At 46.4% G+C, this 19,563-nt stretch overlaps 1 protein-coding gene across 1 annotated transcript in view; it reads right to left on the bottom strand.

The window, feature by feature from the left end:
* Positions 1-797: 797 nt before the first annotated feature.
* The window catches only part of znf385a (zinc finger protein 385A), a gene marked incomplete at its 5' end in the record, with an annotated part of 52,398 nt that continues 33,632 nt past the window's right edge, over positions 798-19,563 (bottom strand). The window contains 4 exons of the mRNA XM_084185050.1: positions 798-2,085; positions 2,531-2,623; positions 2,859-3,043; positions 10,560-10,925. Coding sequence (XP_084041176.1) covers positions 1,813-2,085; positions 2,531-2,623; positions 2,859-3,043; positions 10,560-10,925 — 917 coding nt within the window. The 3' untranslated portion in view covers positions 798-1,812. The remainder of the gene's footprint in view (positions 2,086-2,530; positions 2,624-2,858; positions 3,044-10,559; positions 10,926-19,563) is intronic.

The following is a 19,563-nucleotide window of genomic DNA, read 5'->3' on the forward strand; positions in this document are numbered from 1 at the left end:
TGTGGTGAGAGTTAGCTGTGATCCTTATAGAGGTTGACACATCCTCCCCTACCCTGTGGTGAGAGTTAGCTGTGATCCTTATAGAGGTTGACACATCCTCCCCTACCCTGTGGTGAGAGTTAGCTGTGATCCTTATAGAGGTTGACACATCCTCCCCTACCCTGTGGTGAGAGTTAGCTGTGATCCTTATAGAGGTTGACACATCCTCCCCTACCCTGTGGTGAGAGTTAGCTGTGATCCTTATAGAGGTTGACACATTTTCCCTGCAGCCATCTTCGTTGTTACAGTCTATTTTCAAACAGCAGTGTGTCTCTGCCTCCTCCACAGTGCACCAGGGTTAATATCCCTCCCCTCCTCTCACCTAGCACTGCCACAGGAACGACAGGAGGGCACAGTACCCTGCAGTCATCTCCTCTCTCTCTCCACGCTGCTTTCTCTCCTCCACAAACTTTTCCTATTTTCTCCTGTGCCCGACCCCCACGCTTCACACACCGGGAAGAGACTGTCACAAGCCTGTTGTCACCCACAGTAATAATCTAACAAGGACCTCTAGGGCCACAAATGGGAGAAGGACCAAGGGTCACCTCTAATCAATGGGAGAAGGACCTAGGGTCACCTCTAACCAATGGGAGAAGGACCTAGGGTCACCTGTAACCAATTGGAGAAGCACCCAGGGCCAGGGCCACCAATATGAAGAGAACCTAGGGTTCACCACCAATGAGGAACAATGTTGCTTGCTCGCTTTGTTTGTGCCCCTGAGAACAGAAAGAGGAATTTACAGGATCGTGGAGTATTGCCACACTTATACATGGCTAGACACGTTTATTATTATAGCGAAGAAGAGGACCTCTGAAAGCAGCTAGTCTACTGTACTGACATAATGCAGTGACATTATCCTCTCTGTACTGACATAATGCAGTGACATTATCCTCTCTGTACTGACATAATGCAGTGACATTATCCTCTCTGTACTGACATAATGCAGTAACATTATCCTCTCTGTACTGACATAATGCAGTGACATTATCCTCTCTGTACTGACATTATTCTCTCTGTAATGACATACTGCAGTAACATTATTCTGGTGGGTTTGGAGGTGCATAGTACAGTAAGAACACTTGAGACCAGAATGATGAGGAAACCATATGTATACTGTGGCCCAGCACATACTGTACTTAAACAGTTAGCTGCAGTGGAGGGGTGTGTGTGTGTGTGCTATTGTTTTATAAGATCCGTCAGTGTCATTAGTTTGTTCCGTAGTTATATGCAATGATGGATCTCACAGTGTGTGGGGAGAGAGAGGTGAGAGATGAACAGGCATACTGGAGTCCATCCAATGCATACTGAGTATCTCTCCTTCTATTGCTCTCTCTCTCTCTCTCTCTCTCTCTCTCTCTCTCTCTCTCTCTCTCTCTCTCTCTCTCTCTCTCTCTCTCTCTCTCTCTCTCTCTCTCTCACTCTCTCTCTCTCTCTCTCTCTCTCTCTCTCTCTCTCTCTCACTCTCTCTCTCTCTCTCTCTCTCTCTCTCTCTCTCTCTCTCTCTATCCACTCACAGTCACAAGTCTCTGAGATGGAAGGAGAGTTTTAGGTCCGGGAAAAAGGAAAACGAGGGACATCACTTCATCATATCCTTCTTTCAGGTGCTCTCTTCCCTTTCTTGTCTTCTCATCTAGATGTTTTAACTTTTTATTTGTTTACCGATGATTTGTTTGTTTACCCTATACATTTTTGTTTGTTGTTTATATAGATTATTTCTTCACAGTGTGCTTTTGTCGTGGCTGCTCCTGACTGGCCAAGGTGGAGGAGGTGGAGTCAGTAAGGAGAGAAGAGGATTGGCACGTGGGAGGTGCGCATGGGCCCGGGGGCGGGTCTTAGGATGGCATGGCTGAGAGGCGGGCCCTGTAATAGGTGATGGTGGTGGTGATGCGGGTGGTGCTGTGCTGAAGATGCTGCTGCGGCGCGAAGCTGAGCCAATTGGTGGTGCGAGGAAGCGGCTGCGGCCATCGCCGCGGCAACAGCCAGGGGACTGGGCAAGAGCCCCGCCCCCAAACATTTGGAGAGATCCTTAGAGAAGGTCAGAGAGGACTGAGGGGAGAGAGAGAGCCAGAAAGAAAGAAAGAGAGAGAGAGAGAGAGAGAGAGAGAGAGAGAGAGAGAGAGAGAGAGAGAGAGAGAGAGAGAGAGAGAGAGAGAGAAAGAGAGGGAGGGCGAGACAGATAAAAAGTTTAGAGGCATACGGTGAACACGTAGCGCAAAACAAATATAGAAATATCATTTCAGTTTGGACCTCTTCGATCTGTCATAACACAGAGGATTCTAATCAAACTGTATGTCCAGCACATTCCAAAATGGAACTTCAGGGCATTAGTAATGAATCTACCATTGAGTACTACTGATTACACAGACAACAGCCTCCTCACTATCAGTGGTTAAACTAGTTAATCTGAGCAAGCCCCGGCAAGGGATAATCATTGGTTAAGCTATCCTTGGCACGGTAGAGGTCAGGTAAGTGATCAGAAGTGAAAGTTTACCGTGAGGTCAGCTCCCCTGTGCTTCTTGTGTCGGCTGAGAAGAGGGTTGGGTTTCCCTGCCACTCCGTCCCGGTGCCTTCGACTAGATATGTGCTGCAAGGAGGGAGAGAACAGAGAGCGATAGATAGGGTTAGACTGCAGTCAGACGATCCAGGACCGACACAGTCATATGACGACTGCGGGTGCACCATATTTCTTTCACCTATCCAATCCTCTCAGTTAGTGCATAATCTCACGCATGCACTAACGCACGCACGCACGCACACACACACACACACACACACACACACACACACACACACACACACACGCACTCCATCTTCCTCACCTGTTTGAGTTGCAGTTCAGAGTTGACTCGCACGTTGCAGATCTCACAGTGGAAAGTGCGTTCCTGAGTGTTGGGGTCCAGTGGTCCCCCTCCCAGCTCCCCCAGGGGTTTGGGGCCCAGCCGAGGGTAAGCCTTGATGGGACCCAGCCCACTGCGAGCCTCCAGGATAGTTTTGTGTTTGGTACCTACGCAAACAAGTTTTCTTTAATTGACTGAAAGAAAATGGTGTCTAACTATCCCATGAGGGATGGGTCAAGGCACAAAATAAAAATGCATTAATTCCTTTATTCACACACACATGCACACACACACAAACCATCAGTCTTTAGTCCAGGATGACATCAGCCCAACACTAACATAAGCTTAAACTGTTCTATTACCTCATCTATCAGCCAGAGCTCATTGAACTGTTCTATAAACCCATCTATCAGCCAGTGCTCATTGAACTGTTCTCTAACTCCATCTATCAGCCAGAGCTCATTGAACTGATCTATAACCCCATCTATCAGCCAGAGCTCATTAAACTGTTCTATAACCCCATATATCAGTCAGAGCTCATTAAACTGTTCTATAACCCCATCTATCAGCCAGAGCTCATTGATCTGTTCTATAACCCCATCTATCAGCCAGAGCTCATTGAACTGTTCTATAACCCCATATATCAGCCAGAGCTCATTGAACTGTTCTATAACCCCATTTATCAGCCAGAGCTCATTAAACTGTTCTATAACCCCATTTATCAGCCAGAGCTCATTAAACTGTTCTATAACCCCATCTATCAGCCAGAGCTCATTGAACTGTTCTATAACCCCATATATCAGCCAGAGCTCATTGAACTGTTCTATAACCCCATTTATCAGCCAGAGCTCATTAAACTGTTCTATAACCCCATCTATAGGCCAGAGCTCATTGAACTGTTCTATAACCCCATATATCAGCCAGAGCTCATTGAACTGTTCTATAACCCCATATATCAGCCAGAGCTCATCACCGTGTGTATCTGGGCTCCATCCCCTCATAATGGTGGAGAATATGACAATTCCAAATATCAAGATGTGTGAACTAGCTGCTAGAGAGCTCTCTGTACTGTACCACCATCTGAACCACAGGAGGTTGGTGGCACCTTAATTGGGGAGGACGGGCTCGTGGTAATGGCTGGAGCGTAATGGTATCAAATACATCAACATGGTTTCCATGGGTGTGATTCCATTCCATTGGCTCTGTTCTGGCCATTACTATGAGCCGTCCTCCCCTCAGCAGCCTCCTGTGATCTGAACTATCCTCTAACTCAGCACTGGTAGGCAGCAGAGCAGAGCACACAAAGCACATGTACAGTTAGTGAAATGGGATGGTGTAGGGTGAAGTTACCCCTAGACGCTGACATTGAGTCAGTTAGTCATTTCCCCCACTAATGGTTAAGGTAAGTACGAAAAAAAAATAATTGAAAAAAAAAATGTATGCACTGGATAAGAGCGTCTGCTAAATGACTAAAATGTAAATGTAAATGTAAGGATTGGGGAAGCTGTTCCTAGATCAGGAGTAGAATGGGACTAGGAGAGTCGTGTAGTGTGATATATTAACCACTAGAGGGCCACAGTGATATGGTAACGCTGTAGTCTACAGTAGTATAGTTATGGCTGCAACATGACATGGATCTCTCCACTGTTAGTTGACATTGGCATAGAACTGAAATATGTCTATAGATCTCTCTGTTCTCTTAGGGTAGCCAATTGAATGATCTGGGTTAGGGTTAGCTTTTCTGAGAGGTCATATGGATGGTAGTAATAATGTCTTAAAGGTGTCAACATCTAGAACGACATCTGTAAAACTGAAGTCAACTCGGTGCATTGGTCAACTGCTTTTGGTCTTCAAAGAATGGAAGACTACAGTGCAGTATGTTCTGTGATCTGCCTCGTGTGGTGAAATACCACTGTTATTCTCTTGTTCAAATGGTTTACATTACACACACAGACAGCACTGACCACGTTGTGACAAAATAGTTCCTTTCTAACTCATTTCATGAATGGCCAATTCAATGGGGGTTTTCTGTGAGGTCATTATATTCAGACGGTAGTAATAACGTGTAAAATCTAGAGGTTATTAGTCATGACATCACAATACAAAGGTAAAATCAAACTCAACGACATCTAGTCTTCAAAGAGTGAAAGCGCTGTCTGTTTTATATGCTCTCTCATGTGCTGAAATATGAGTGTCATTCCTTGTTCAAGTGGTGTGCATTGGATAGACTGACAGCGCAAACGTTGTTGTGCCAAAATAGTTCCTTTCTAACTAGTGTGTTAGAGAAAGAGCAGTCTGCTCAGTGTGCTCAGCGTTCTCAGTCTGCTCAGTGTGCTCAGTCTAAAAATATGGTTCCTTTATAACTAATTGCATGTTTTGTTCTTGGCTGAAAAATTATAGTCATGTCCTACCCTCCGTCTCCCCCCTTATCCCATCTCCTCCCCCTGATCCCAAAACCTCAATCAGCCCAGTTTGCACTTGGTCTGACCGTGTCACGCCCTGACCTTGAGAGCCCTGTTTTCTCTAGTTTGTTTGGTCAGGGTGTGAATTCTAGAGTTTGTATTTCTATGTTGACCGGGTGTGGTTCCCAATCAGAGGCAGCTGTCGATCGTTGTCTCTGATTGGGGATCATACTTAGGCAGCCATTTTTGCCTACCTTAGTTGTGGGATCTTGTTTCTGTTTTGGCTTGTGTTAGTGTAGCCTGTTGAACTTCACATTTGTTTGTATTTTGTTGTTTTGATTCTGTATTCAGTTAATAAAGGAATATGTACGCATACCACGCTGCACCTTGGTCTGATCCGTCTATCAATGAGCGTGACAGACCGAGAGTTTTTTATACGTCCCAAATGGCACCCTATTTCCTATATCGTGCTCTACTTTTGAACAGAGCCCTATGGGCCCAGGTCAAAAGTAGTGCACTATATAGGGAATAGGGTGCCATTTGGGGCACATTCTTTGACTTGTTCTCCCAAATCCCTGATCTTTGAGCAGTGAGTTATAGGTTACAGCAGGAGAACGTGGGGGAGGTCGGGGAGGTCGGGGAGGTGGGGAAGGTGGGGGATAAAGAAGGAGGAGGAGGGAGGTCTGGAATGACTGATTTCACTTGTGGCCAATAATGTGCACTTGGAGTGTTTTTTTTGCTGTCTTTGTTCTATTCTGGGCAAACGATAGATTAACCCTGTCTGGGTGTTCTCGTCCTGCGAGCCGAGCTGCTTGACTCACTGTTACAATTAAACACTACACAAACAGACAGGAGACGTCTCCAAACATGAAGAGAGACAATACACAGCGAGGAACTGTTGCATAAACGTATGATTGCGGTTAAACCCATAACCTTTCTTGTCACCCCTTCTCTCTCTTTGTTCGTAGCACTGATAGTCACACTGTGCATGTCTCTGTCAGTCTGTTTCTCCGTCTGTTTATCTGTCTGTCTGTGCAACATATGCTTTTATTTTTCAGAGTATTGTTTTGGGAATGAGAGATATTGCTTCCAGATTGTGAGTTGATTTGGACTGTTAATCTTCCCAGATTGAACTGCAGGCACTGTAGCTGTCACAGATGTGTGAATGTCTCTGTTGATCTCTGTTTGTTTTATATCTGTCTGTGTAACATATGGTCTTTGTGTGTGTTTGCATGGATGTACATAATTAATTAGTGCTTGTGCTGTAAGAAGAGAAGAGAGTGCAATCAACAAACAATCTGATTTGATTCCTTTAATATCTGTGTTTCCTGTCCCTAGAGCTCAATCAAACATCTATTTTTTGTGTGTCCTGTCCCTAGGGCTCAATCAAACATCTAATCTTTATGTTTCCTGTCCTTAGGGCTCAATCAAACATCTAATCTCTGTGTCCTGTCCCTAGGGCTCAACCAAACATTTGATCTCTGTGTTTCCTGTCCCTATGGCTCAATCAAACATCTAATCTCTGTGTGTCCTGTCCCTAGGGCTCAACCAAACATCTAGTCACTGTGTGTCCTGTTCCTAGGGGCTCAACCAAACATTTAATTTCTGTGTGTCCTGTCCCTAGGGACTCAATCAAACATCTCATCTCTGTGTCCTGTCCTTAGGGTCTCAACCAAACATCTAATCTCTGTGTGTCCTGTTCCTAGGGGCTCAACCAAACATTTAATTTCTGTGTTTCCTGTCCCTAGGGCTCAATCAAACATATAATATCGGTGTTTCCTGTCCCTAGGGCTCAATCAAACATCTAATCTCTGTGTTTCCTGTCCCTAGGGCTCAATCAAACATCTAATATCTGTGTCCTGTCCTTATGGCTCAATCAAACAGCCATTACAAAAAGCCTTCCAAAGGTTACTGTAATGAAGTCCCTGATGATGTTTCCATTGATCGACACTTAGTTATACATTAAGAAGCTTTTCATGTTTGTCTATCATCATGTCTGGCTGGCTGGCAGTCCAAGGCCATTCCCATTCCCATAGCAGCACTGCCTTACTGCTGTGGTGTGGTAATGGTGATGTGGAATACAGGGACTGGTGTGTGTGCATGCATGCATGCGTTCATGTGTGTGTGCATGTGAGTGTGACATGTGTCTGACATGAAACAGAACATAGAGCGAGTTAAGGGAAAGTTAACAGCGTCCCCAAGCCACAGATTCTGAGTAGAAGGTTAGGTGGTTTGGGCTTACCCAAAAGAGTGACAGAGTAAGTATTAAGGAGAGCGTAGGGCTCCCGAGTGGCGCAGCGGTCTAAGGCACTGCATCTCAGTGCTTGAGGCGTCACTACAGACCCCCTGGTTCGATTCCAGGCTGTATCACAACCGGCCGTGATTGGGAGTCCCATAGGGCGGCGCACAATTGGCCCAGCGTCGTCTGGGTTTGGCCGGTGTAGGCCGTCATTGTAAATAAGAATTTGTTCTTAACTGACTTGCCTAATTAAATAAAGGTAAAAAAAAAAAAAGGGTTTGTTTTCTTTGAAAGTTTGATTGAGCCTGGAGCGCCAGACTGGCAAGGTTAGCACTTTTGAGACTATTTTATTAATTGCATTGCACCAGACAAGCTCAATGAAGCACAGCCAAAGTATCTGGAAGAAAACAAATATGATTGGAACCCAAGTCTGGCCTCAAAACAGCCTTGTGGTTCTACAGGCTTAAAGACACACTCCTCCAGTGGTGCAGCATTACAAGGACCAGCATTAACAGGACCAGCATTAACAGGACCAGCATTAATAGGAACGGCATTAAGAGGACCAGCATTGAGAGGACCAGCATTAACAGGACCAGCATTAAGAGGACCAGCATTAACAGGACCAGCATTAACAGGACCAGCATTAAGATGACCAGCATTGAGAGGACCAGCATTAACAGGACTAGCATTAAGAGGTCCACCATTAACATGACCAGCATTAACAGGACCAGCATTAACAGGACCAGCATTAAGAGGACCAGCATTAACAGGACCAGCATTGACAGGACCAGCATTAATAGGACCAGCATTAACAGGACCAGCATTGAGAGGACCAGCATTAACAGGACCAGCATTAACAGGACTAGCATTAAGAGGTCCACCATTAACATGACCAGTATTAACAGGACCAGCATTAACATGACCAGCATTAAGAGGACCAGCATTAACAGGACCAGCATTAACAGGACCAGCATTAAGAGGACCAGCATTAACAGGACCAGCATTAACAGGACCATCATTAACAGGACCAGCATTAAGAGGACCAGCATTAACAGGACCAGCATTAACAGGACCATCATTAACAGGACTAGCATTAAGAGGTCCACCATTAACATGACCAGCATTAACAGGACCAGCATTAACAGGACCAGCATTAAGAGGACCAGCATTAACAGGACCAGCATTAACAGGACCAGCATTAACAGGACCAGCATTAAGAGGACCAGCATTAACAGGACCAGCATTTACAGGACCAGCATTAACAGGACCAGCATTAAGAGGACCAGCATTAACAGGACCAGCATTAAGAGGACCAGCATTGAGAAGACCAGCATTAACAGGACCAGCATTAAGAGGACCAGCATTAACAGGACCAGCATTAACAGGACCAGCATTGAGAGGACCAGCATTAACAGGACCAGCATTAGCAGGACTAGCATTAAGAGGTCCACCATTAACATGACCAGTATTAACAGGACCAGCATTAACATGACCAGCATTAAGAGGACCAGCATTAACAGGACCAGCATTAACAGGACCAGCATTAACAGGACCAGCATTAACAGGACCATCATTAACAGGACCAGCATTAAGAGGACCAGCATGAACAGGACCAGCATTAACAGGACCAGCATTAAGAGGACCAGTATTAACAGGACCAGCATTAACAGGACCAGCATTAACAGCACTAGCATTAAGAGGTCCACCATTAACATGACCAGCATTAACAGGACCAGCATTAAGAGGACCAGCATTAACAGGACCAGCATTAACAGGACCAGCATTAAGAGGACCAGCATTGAGAGGACCAGCATTAACAGGACTTTCTCTGCTGCTTATTGATGCTAAAGGCCTGAAGCAACAATGAACAGCTTTCCGCTGCACCCGCTAACCACCACAAGATACATCATGAATTTTTGAGTGGGAGACTCCTATATTTATATAATTCTTATCAAGGTGTTTTGGTACTGTAGACAAGACAGGAGAAATACACTACTCCAGGGCATGTTGGATCAAAGACTACACTAAAACCAGGGGGGAAGTTTCTGGTTGAAGAGAATGTTATGCTTGGCTAGAGTCTTAACGCCTTTTATTCATTTTTCCATCAACACTACCTTTGTGTTACTGGAGCACCATCATCTGTGTTTGAACTTGAAACACAGACACCTTTTGGGTTGTGCTGGATCAAATAAAAATGGTGTTGTTCTTTTTAGGGTGATGCAGGAAAGGCAGATGGGTAGAGGAGAACAGCCCTGAGTTTAAATAGTTTGTTTTCTTTTTTCCCTCTCATCTGGCCCTCCAGAAAGGCTAAATATCAAACACTTAAAGTGTTTGAAAGAAAACAAACACTATTTCAGCCCAGGTCTGTTGATAAGGAATTCAACATTCATGTGTTTCACAATTTTTTTTACCAAATTAAAAAATGGTATGTAAATGGTATGTTAAAGAAGGGTCCAGAAACAATTTTAGTGATTTCACTTTGTTTTGAGAAACGTACCCCACACTTACCGCAACGTTATATTGCTTTTTTTTTTACTCAAGTGATATATTTTCGTGTGGAAGCATGCACGTGCTTTCTCGTTCCATTGTGGTGATAAGAGAAATGAGAAAGCACGCGAATGGTCGCACACAGAAATGCATTGCTCGAGTCCAACAAAATGGAATATAATGTTGTGGAATTACACAATTTCATGTGTACAACATCTAAAGACCTGCATCACCATACTGAGAGATTATGCAGTTTCTAAAATGACTTATTTGGATGTTATTGGAGCCTTTGTTAATGTTTTCCGTGGCCCCCATACTGCAGAACGAGCAATGAGGAAGTCTATGGTGGGTGGGGTAAATTTCTCAAAACCAAGTGAAATTGCAAAAAAGGTATCTTTACCCTTCTATAACATGCTATTTACATAAATTTTTTTAGATTTGGTTTAAAAATAGTGAACCAGTCCTTTAAGTACTGACTATTCCAAGGACTGCCAAGTGTCCTCTCCTAGATTAGTGACCTGAGAGGGCCACCATGCCATACACTAAGCTACGTACCTTTGTTGTGAGCCTCCAGCTGTGAGAGGGAGTTGACGGACACTTTGCACAGTGAGCAGTAGAGGAGCTTCTTGGCCTTGTCCTCCTCTGTCTCTGGGCCGGCTGGGGCCCCGGGAGCCACATGGGCCACTGGAACACCACTCTGCTCAGGGTTGGTGGTGTCGAAACCCAGGGGAGAGTCAGAGGATGGGGGGAGCAGTGGAGAAGGGGTGAGGGTGGGGGTGGTCAGCATGGGACACACGGAGGGGGCAAGGCGGGAGTCGGGGGTAGGAGGGGTGGAGAGGGGAGGCAGGGGGGGTAGGGGCCCAGGCGGGTCCATGAGAGGCCCCGCATTTAACTGTGGTGGCAGAGGGGGGCGTGGTTCATCTAGAAAGGGAGAGAGTAAAAACATCATGTTGACAAAACATCTAAACAGACTTGTTTTTCTGAGGAAAAGCGTGGAACTAAAACAATGAAGTGTTTACAATAGACTTTCGATGATGCCTTTCAAGTATGTATGCGGTGAAGCAAAGTCAAATCCAAATGTTTCATTTTAACATGTAACCAACCACATCCCAACCCAACCCCTTCAACTACAACCCACTGGCTGGTTCAGAGATCACGCAAACCACATTTTAAGCTCATTTTAACTCACTAAAGTAAAGGACTCCAAAAGCAAAACACTGGCCTGGCATTAGGGGGAAGGATTTTAGTAGTCAGTATGACCTTACAATTGTGAAGTGTTACTATAGCAATAACACATGGGGATTGGAGGAAGCAGGCCTGAAACCAGGGACAGAGCCAATGCCGTATATATAATGGTATACTGTATAAACACATGACATATGCAGTATATAGTGAACATATGTATGTCTGGGGACAACACTGTAACTTCAACAGACATGTTTTCTCTTTTGAAGTGTCATAGACCCCTGATCTCATCTTATTGAAATGTTTCAGAGGAGAGGGAAGAAATAAGAAACACATTCTCCTCAAACAACAGGCAGTGGATGGATGTTTTGCTACTCAGCCAACAGGCAGTGGATGGATGTTTTACTACTCAGCCAACAGGCAGTGGATGGATGATTTACTACTCAGACAACAGGCAGTGGATGGATGTTTGACTCCTCAGCCAACAGGCAGTGGATGGATGTTTTTTCACCTGTTATATTTGGCTGAGAATGAGATGGAACAGGGAAAATGTGTTTGTTTTGAATAGGGGTGCCACGGAAAACATCCCAAGCACAACAGACACATAGAGACACACAGACACACACAGATGCACACACTCACAAACACGCACACACACACACTTTCTCTCGCTGTCTCCCACACACACACGTACAGCTAGCACACACATGTTTGCGTTCAGCCACTCTCATTATGCAATGGCTCTGGTATTCACCCGACCAGGCACTGGGTGGTGCTCTGTAAAGACCCCTTAAATTTGGGTGGGTGGGGTAGATTTCTGCCTGTCCCAATCAGTGGGGGCACCAGACCCCGCCCTCCCACACACACAACCACCGACCACAGGACACGGGCGTCAGGCAGAGGGGGAGTCGGATGGGACAGAAAGCCCAGAGGGATTGTGGGTCTTAAAGGGGCTAGAGCGGAGTATTTCTGGGAAAAACACAAATATTGACTTTAACTACTCAATTTCCTGTTAAGGATTTCACATCCTCCTCCTCCTCCTCCTCCTCCTCCTCCTCCTCCTCTTCCTCCTCCTCTGCTGTTGTCAGTGTGTCAAATGACATGACCAGTGGTCCAGCCATGAGGGTTTTATATATCCGTCTTGCGAGGCAGTATTGTGGTAGGCCATTTGAGATTATGTCTGAGTCCGAAACCACACCCTATTCCATTTCCAATAGTGCTCTGCCGTAGTCAAAGGTAGTGCACATAGGGAATATGGTGCCAATCCGGATGCAGACTGTATGGAACCTGATCATTGGATGATTGTTTTGTTACTGTATCTCCCTAAAGAGGTAGCCTACCTACCTTCTACATATAAACTGCATCGTATTTGATTCAGACGGCCAAATAAAAAAAGCTATTGTCTCTTCCGATGTATCAAACGATAAAGCTGTTGTTGAGTGCTCTCAATTCCACTGGTTTCCCAGGCAAATAGACGTTCTACATTGGAGGATCTTCCAGCTGCTCTGCATGCTGCCTCTCTGCCTGCCTGTCTGCCAGCTGTCTGCCTCTCTGCCTGCCTGTCTGTCTGTCTGTCTCTCTGCCTGTCTGACTGCCTGTTTGCCTGCCTGCCTGCCTGCCTGTCTACTGTCTGTCTGTCTGTCTGCCTGCCTGCCTGCCTGCCTGCCTGCCTGCCTGCCTGCCTGCCTGTCTGTCTGTCTGTCTGTCTGTCTGTCTGTCTGTCTGTCTGTCTGTCTGTCTGTCTGTCTGTCTGTCTGTCTGTCTGTCTGTCTGTCTGTCTGTCTGTCTGTCTGTCCGTCTGTCCGTCTGCCCGTCTGCCTGTCTGCCTGTCTGTCTGTCTGTCTGTCTGTCTGTCTGTCTGTCTGTCTGTCTGCCTGTCTACTGTCTGTCTGCCTGCCTGCCTGCCTGCCTGCCTGCCTGCCTGCCTGCCTTCCCTGCCTGCCTGCCTGTCTGTCTGTCTGTCTGTCTGTCTGTCTGCCTGTCTACTGTCTGCCTGCCTGCCTGCCTGCCTTCCCTGCCTGCCTGTCTGTCTGCCTGTCTACTGCCTGCCTGCCTGCCTGCCTGTCTGTCTGCCTGTCTGCCTGTCTGTCTGCCTGTCTACTGCCTGCCTGCCTGCCTGCCTGCCTGCCTGTCTGTCTGTCTGTCTGCCTGTCTACTGCCTGCCTGCCTGCCTGCCTGCCTGTCTGTCTGCCTGTCTGCCTCCCTGCCTGGCGTAAAGTACATGTATGTCTAACAGATGTGTGTCAAAACCATATTTCTTATTCAGTCAGTCTCACTGGCTTTCAGAAGCTCATAAAGAGTTGCTGCATCAAAGAGCACGGGTGAGTGGTGTGATGAGTGGTGTGTGGAGGGGTGTGAGGTGATGGGTGAGTGGTGTGATGAGTGGTATGTGGAGGGGTGTGAGGTGATGGGTGAGTGGAGTGTGTGTGTGTGTGTGTGGAGTGGTGTGGTGTGATGAGTGGTGTGTGGAGGGGTGTGGGGTGATGGTTGAGTGGTGTGATGAGTGGTGTGTGGAGGGGTGTGAGGTGATGGGTGAGTGGTGTGATGAGTGGTATGTGGAGGGGTGTGAGGTGATGGGTGAGTGGAGTGTGTGTGTGTGTGGAGTGGTGTGGTGTGATGAGTGGTGTGTGGAGGGGTGTGGGGTGATGGTTGAGTGGTGTGATGAGTGGTGTGTGGAGGGGTGTGAGGTGATGGGTGAGTGGTGTGATGAGTGGTATGTGGAGGGGTGTGAGGTGATGGGTGAGTGGAGTGTGTGTGTGTGTGTGTGTGTGGAGTGGTGTGGTGTGATGAGTGGTGTGTGGAGGGGTGTGGGGTGATGGTTGAGTGGTGTGATGAGTGGTATGTGGAGGGGTGTGAGGTGATGGGTGAGTGGTGTGATGAGTGGTATGTGGAGGGGTGTGAGGTGATGGGTGAGTGGAGTGTGTGTGTGTGTGTGTGTGGAGTGGTGTGGTGTGGTGTGGTGTGGTGTGATGAGTGGTGTGTGGAGGGGTGTGGGGTGATGGTTGAGTGGTGTAATGAGTGGTATGTGGAGGGGTGTGAGGTGATGGGTGAGTGGTGTGATGAGGGGTGTGGGGTGATGGGTGAGTGGTGTGATGACTGGTGTGTGGAGGGGTGTGGGGCGCACACACAAACACACACACACACACACACACACACACACACACACACACACACACTCCATCACAGTAGGTCAGTGCCAGTTAACAGGTGGGTGTGCTGGGGTCGGGTGTACCCCCAGTGTGTGGCTAGGTGTTCATTTAGGTACAGTGAGGGAAAAAAGTATTTGATCCCCTGCTGATTTTGTACGTTTGCCCACTTACAAAGGAATGTAATGGTAGGTTTATTAGAACAGTGAGAGACAGAATAACAACAAAAAAATCCAGAAAACGCATGTCAAAAATGTTATAAATTGATTTGCATTTTAATGAGGGAAATAAGTATTTGACCCCCTCTCAATCAGAAAGATTTCTGGCTCCCAGAAGTCTTTTATACAGGTAACGAGCTGAGATTTGGAGCACACTCCTAAAGGGAGTGCTCCTAATCTCAGCTTGTTACCTGTATAAAAGACACCTGTCCACAGAAGCAATCAATCAATCAGATTTCAAACTCTCCACCATGGCCAAGACCAAAGAGCTCTCCAAGGATGTCAGGGACAAGATTGTAGACCTACACAAGGCTGGAATGGGCTACAAGACCATCGCCAAGCAGCTTGGTGAGAAGGTGACAACAGTTGGTGCGATTATTCGCAAATGGAAGAAACACAAAATACTGTCAATCTCCCTCGGCCTGGGGCTCCATGCATGGAGTTGCAATGATCATGAGAACCGTGAGGAATCAGCCCAGAACTACACGGGGGGATCTTGTCAATGATCTCAAGGCAGCTGGGACCATAGTCACCAAGAAAACAATTGGTAAGACACTACGCTGTGAAGGACTGAAATCCTGCAGCGCCCGCAAGGTCCCCCTGCTCAAGAAAGCACATATACATGCCCGTCTGAAGTTTGCCAATGAACATCTGAATGATTCAGAGGAGAACTGGGTGAAAGTGTTGTGGTCAGATGAGACCAAAATGGAGCTCTTTGGCATCAACTCAACTCGCCATGTTTGGAGGAGGAGGAATGCTGCCTATGACCCCAAGAACACCATCCCCACCGTCAAACATGGAGGTGGAAACATTATGCTTTGGGGGGGGGTTTCTGCTAAGGGGACAGGACAACTTCAGCGCATCAAAGGGACGATGGACGGGGCCATGTACCCAAAAAAATATTGGGTGAGAACCTCCTTCCCTCAGCCAGGGCATTGAAAATGGGTCATGGATCGGTATTCCAGCATGACAATGACCCAAAACACACGGCCAAGGCAACAAAGGAGTGGCTCAAGAAGAAGCACATTAAGGTCCTGGAGTGGCCTAGCCAGTCTCCAGACCTTAATCCCATAGAAAATCTGTGGAGGGTGCTGAAGGTTTGAGTTGCCAAACGTCAGCCTCGAAACCTTAATGACTTGAAGAAGATCTGCAAAGCGGAGTGGGACAAAATCCCTCCTGAGTCCTGAGATGTGTGCAAACCTGGTGGCCAACTACAAGAAACGTCTGACCTCTGTGATTGCCAACAAGGGTTTTGCCACCAAGTACTAAGTCATGTTTTGCAGAGGGGTCAAATACTTATTTCCCTCATTAAAATGCAAATCAATTTATAACATTTTTGACATGAGTTTTTCTGGATTTTTGTTGTTGTTATTCTGTCTCTCACTGTTCAAATAAACCTAACATTAAAATTATAGACTGATCATTTCTTTGTCAGTGGGCAAACTTACAAAATCAGCAGGGGATCAAATACTTTTTTCCCTCACTGTAGGTTATAGGGGAGGAAGGGGGCCCCATCCAGCCCTCCTCTCTCCTCTCCCTGGCTGTGTCGGGGTTATAGGGGTAGGGTACCCCCTATGTATGGTCAGACGTTGGTGTTACAGGGATAGGCAGGGAGCCTGTGTCCTCCCAGCCCTCTCCTCTTTGGCTGCTTTGTGTGGTCAGGTTTTGTGGTTACAGGGGGAGGCAGGAGTGGTGTGTATCCCCTGTGTACTCTAACCCTCCAGCCCTCTTGTCCCTGGCCATCCTAAATGATTAATGAGTTTAGAAACCCAACTCTGTTCTAATGAACACTCAGCATTATACATTATGCTGCAGGATGCCATCTCTCCTCTTCTCTCTCCGCCTGGCCTCTGTCCCATCTCTGACTCAGACAAACAACACACACACACACAAACACAAACACACACACACACACTAACGGCCAGGGAGATGGCTGAGGTTCCAGTGTCACGAGAAAGAGTCTTGGTTGGAAAAAGTCATTATTTCACATGTATCTGCTTTCACATTTAGATCATGGCAGGCTTGTTTAGGCTCTCCTTCCCTCTGGAAGTCTCTCAGAGCCTCTGCTTAGCTGCAGCGTGTCCAGAAGAGAGCCTGCAGAATAATTCTGGGCGGGTGGTACACCAGCTACCATGAAGCCCTCGAAACCCTCTGAATCATCCTTGGAGAGCAGATCTGCCTGACATTTGCTAAATACCTGCAGAACACCCAGTTTGCAAACTGGCTCCCCCCAACCAGACTGCAGATAACTGGACGGGCAACCCACAACCGCCACAAACTGAACACCCCCATGACACGTACAGGTGCTATCAGAACTGTCCCATTTCATACTTCACCAAACTGATCAATGCATTTTTTTTTGTCATTTAGCAGACGCTCTTATCCAGAGCTCTCTGCTCCATTTAGAGCTCTGGGATCAGCTCTCTACTCCATTTAGAGCTCTGGTATCAGCTCTCTACTCCATTTAGAGCTCTGGTATCAGCTCTCTACTCCATTTAGAGCCCTGGGTTCAGCTCTCTATTTCATTTAGAGCTCTGGTATCAGCTCTCTACTCCATTTAGAGCCCTGGGATCAGCTTTCTACTCCATTTAGAGCTCTGGGATCAGCTCCCTACTCCATTTAGAGCCCTGGGATCAGTGTAGAGCAAGTCACAAGAAAGAGAAATAAACACCCATCAGACCCCTTCAGAATGTCCAGTCCTTCCCTCATGACAACATAACCTTATGGTTCCAGCGGTGGGTCAAAGACACAAAATAGATACATTGCACTCGGAAAGTATGCAGACCCCTTGACTTTTTCCACATTTTGATATGTTACAGCCTTATTCTAAAATTTATTAAATAGTATTTTTCCTCATCAATCTATACACAATACCCCATAATGATGAAGCAAACACAGGTTTTAAGATATTTTTCCAAATGTATATCCCCCCAATAAACGGAAATATGACATTTATATAAGTATTCAGACCCTTTACTCAGTACTTTGTTGAAGCACCTTTGGCAGTGATTACAGCCTCAGCACAGAGTCTTCTTGTGTATGATGCTGCGAGCTCGGTACACCTGTATTTGGGGAGTTTCTCCCATTCATCTCTGCAGATCCTCTCAAGTTCTGTCAGGTTGGATGGGGAGCGTCGCTGCACAGCTATCTTCAGGTCTCTCCAGAGATGTTTGATCTGGTTCAAGTCCGGGCTCTGGCTGGACCACTCAAGGACATTCAGAGACTTGTCCCAAAGCCACTCCTGTGTTGTCTTGGCTGTGTGCTTAGGGTCGTTGTCCTTTTGGACAGTCTGAGGTCCTGGGCGCTCTGGAGCAGGTTTTCATCAAGGATCTCTCTGTACTTTGCTCTGTTCATATTTCCCTCGATCCTGAATAGTCTCCCAGTCCCTGCCGCTGAAAAACATCCCCACAGCATGATGCTGCCACCACCATGCTTCACCGTAGTGATGTTGCCAGGTTTCCTCCAGACATGACGCTTGGCATTCAGGCCAAAGAGTTCGATCTTGGTTTCATCAGACCAGAGAATCTTGTTTCTCATGGTCTGAGAGTCCTTTAGGTGCCTTTTGGCAAACTCCAAGCGGGCTGTCATTTGCCTTTTACTGAGGAGTGGCTTCCGTTTGTCCACTCTACCATAAAGGCCTGATTGGTGGAGTGCTGCAGAGATGGTTGTCCTTCTGGAAGGTTCTCCCATCTCCACAGAGGAACTCTGGAGCTCTGTCAGAGTGACCATCAGGTTATTGGTTACCTCCCTGAGTTTGGCCGGGCGGGCAGTTCTAGGAAGAGTCTTGGTGGTTCCAAACTTCTTCCATTTAAAAATGATGGAAGCCACTGTGTTCTTGGGGACCTTCAATGCTGCAATAATGTTTTGGTACCCTTCCCCAGGCCTGTGCCTCGACACAATCCTGTCTCGGAGCTCTATGGACAAATTCCTTCAACCTCATGGCTCTGACATGCACTGTCAATTGTGGGACCTTATATAGACCGGTGTGTGCCTTTCCAAATCATGTCCAATCAATTGACTGTACCACAGGTGGACTCCAATCAAGTTGTAGAAACACCTCAAGGATGATCAATGGAAACTGGATGCACCTGAGCTCAATTTCGAGTCTCATAGCAAAGGGTCTGAACACTTATGTAAATAAGGTATTTCTGTTTTTATATCCCTCAATCATGTGTAGTGCTTACTATAGAATTTTTTATATATTTGCTAAAATTTCCAAAAATCAGTTTTTGCTTTGTCATTATGGGGTATTGTGTGTAGATTGATGAGTTGAAAAAACGATTCAATCCATGTTATAATAAGGCTGTAACGTAACAAAATGTGGAAAAAGTCAAGGGGTCTGAATACTTTCCAAATGCACTGTATGAAAACACACTTAGGATGAAGAAAAGCAGCCAAATCAGGTATGTTAAGCTCCTCCCCCTCAGTAGTTCTGATACTGTATGACTAGGCTGAGAGCTGGACTGGGCTGTGAGCTGGACTGGGCTGAGGGCTGGACGCTGTGTGACTTAAGGACTGCAGGCTACAGATCACTCTGTGAGGCAGAGAGGCGGCCATACTGCCCTCATAAACATTTTTCATTATTGTGGCGACACGAAACTGTATTGTGCTGGCTCTGATATTTCATTTTCACATTGTCATTTCAAGTATGGTTCCAGCAACTATGGTGGAATGCGTAGGCAGGCCAGTCCAGTACAGCTCAGTTTGGCTCGGCTCCATTTGGCCCAGTAGTGTGGAAATGGTATTAGTGTTCGGGTGTAGGTGGGACAAAGCCACAAGAAATATAAAAAAAGACATGAGGGGAGAAGAAAGGCAGCCAGACACACAATCTTGAGGTTAGGAGTTATAACACTGAATAATGTATTCTGGTCTCTGTCTTTGTCAATGTCTATGTTATTCTTTCAGCTTTGTTTGATGACACCTGCTCAGTGTTTCTATAGTAACACTGTCCGGTAAACAGTGTTCGGTATTTAGTAGAACCTTTTCAAATGCAACCGTGACCAGATTGAA

This window comes from Coregonus lavaretus (genome assembly GCF_964263955.1).
Source record: "Coregonus lavaretus genome assembly, chromosome: 20".
Lineage (NCBI taxonomy): Eukaryota > Metazoa > Chordata > Actinopteri > Salmoniformes > Salmonidae > Coregonus > Coregonus lavaretus.